This window comes from Pygoscelis adeliae, unplaced genomic scaffold (assembly GCF_000699105.1).
Source record: "Pygoscelis adeliae isolate BGI_AS28 unplaced genomic scaffold, ASM69910v1 Scaffold85, whole genome shotgun sequence".
In the NCBI taxonomy this organism is placed as follows: Eukaryota; Metazoa; Chordata; class Aves; order Sphenisciformes; family Spheniscidae; genus Pygoscelis; species Pygoscelis adeliae.
The window spans coordinates 8,179,452-8,180,893 of record NW_008824900.1 but is presented as its reverse complement, the minus strand read 5'-3'; the positions used below and the strand labels follow the sequence as shown (position 1 = coordinate 8,180,893).

At 45.8% G+C, this 1,442-nt stretch overlaps 1 protein-coding gene and 1 pseudogene across 1 annotated transcript in view; one reads left to right on the top strand and one right to left on the bottom strand.

Moving 5' to 3' along the window:
* LOC103917645 overlaps positions 1-702 on the bottom strand; it is a 13,402-nt pseudogene extending 12,700 nt beyond the window's left edge.
* A 73-nt stretch (positions 703-775) lies between these two features.
* PDILT (protein disulfide isomerase-like, testis expressed) overlaps positions 776-1,442 on the top strand; it is a 26,874-nt gene continuing 26,207 nt past the window's right edge. Inside the window, 1 exon segment of the mRNA XM_009324831.1 lies at positions 776-974. Within this exon segment, the coding sequence (XP_009323106.1) occupies positions 776-974 (199 nt within the window).

The window sequence follows — 1,442 nt, the reverse complement described above, 5'->3', positions numbered from 1 at the left end:
AGAAGCTGGGAGGGGGCACAGCCAGGACAGCTGACCCAAACTGGCCAAAGGGCTACTCCATACCATATGACTCATGCTCAGTATATAAATCGGGGGGAGTTGGCCGGGGGGCGACGACCGCTGCTCAGGAACTGGCTGGGCATCAGTCAGCGGGTGGTGAGCAATTGCATTGTGCATCACCTATTTTGTATGTTCTCTTATCATTATTATCATCTTCCATTCCTTTTCTGTCCTATTAAACTGTCTTTATCTTAAGCCCCGAATTTTATGTTCCCCCCCACCCCGATTCTCTCCCCCATCCCACTGCGGGGAGGGGAGCAAGCAAACGGCTGTGTGGTGTTCAGCTGCCTGCCGGGTTAAACCACACCACCTCAACTTACTGTTTTGTCTGCAGCTCTGTGCTGGGTATCGGTGACAAGAGGAGGTTGTGTAGTTAGAGAAGTGCACTATGAATCGACTGGTGTTTCTGCAGGCAAGTGTTTTCCTCCTGTGCTTTCTCACCCTCTCCCCAGGGTTCTGATTATTTACAGAAACAGTAAATTCACCTTCCCACAGATACTTTTTTTCTAAACGCTGCTAAAGATGAGGAAGTAATTAACTGTGTTAATCTTCCTGTGGAAAGATGCAGTTGGCTCCACTGGTGGTAGACTCCATTATCAACCTTATCAGCCTCTTAAGTTTGGCTGCTACAACAGCAGCCATTTAGGCAGCAAACCCTACCGCTTAGTGCTCCTTTGCTTCTTTCTTCTCAGTAACTGGATAAAGGCAGGGCAAGATGAAGACACATCAGTTTTTCCTTCTGCCATTATCGTTTCTCACAGGCTTCCCGGCAGCAGACAGCATAAGCCCAAAGGAAACAAAGCCAAAGAAAGCCAAACTCCCCACAATAAAAAAGGAGAACAACGTACTCTTGCTGAAAAAGAGCAAGTTTGACAGAGCATTGAAGGCAACTAAGTACCTGCTGGTGGAGTTCTGTATCAATTTCCGCTGTCTCTTACCCTGATGGCTCTGCAGAGCATGACTGATGCTGGGGCACTCAGGTATGCCTGTTTTACTGTTGCTTTGTCCTCCAGTAGTCCTTGTTTGTTTTGTTTTTCTCCATGTATCTATTTCTGACCATGACTACAGTAATTTATTCCTTTTTGGTGTGGTTAAATACCAGTCTGCTACCTAAGATGGATACTGATAGTAAGATGGGTCCTCGCACGCACAGTGCTGAGTTGGCATCCTCTGCTTCTGCTGCCTAATTTTGCAAATACGTGTTTCACAGCAGTGATGAGTGAAACTCTAGGAATTAAGAAAAGAATCAGAGAGGGCTTTTCTCTATCTTTCTCTATTTTCATCAGTGCTTTGTATGAGGTTTTTGCTGGATGGCATGTCTTCTCTGTGAGCATTTGGACTTCAGGGAATGGCTTTTTACAACATTTTGGTGTCTGTAATTG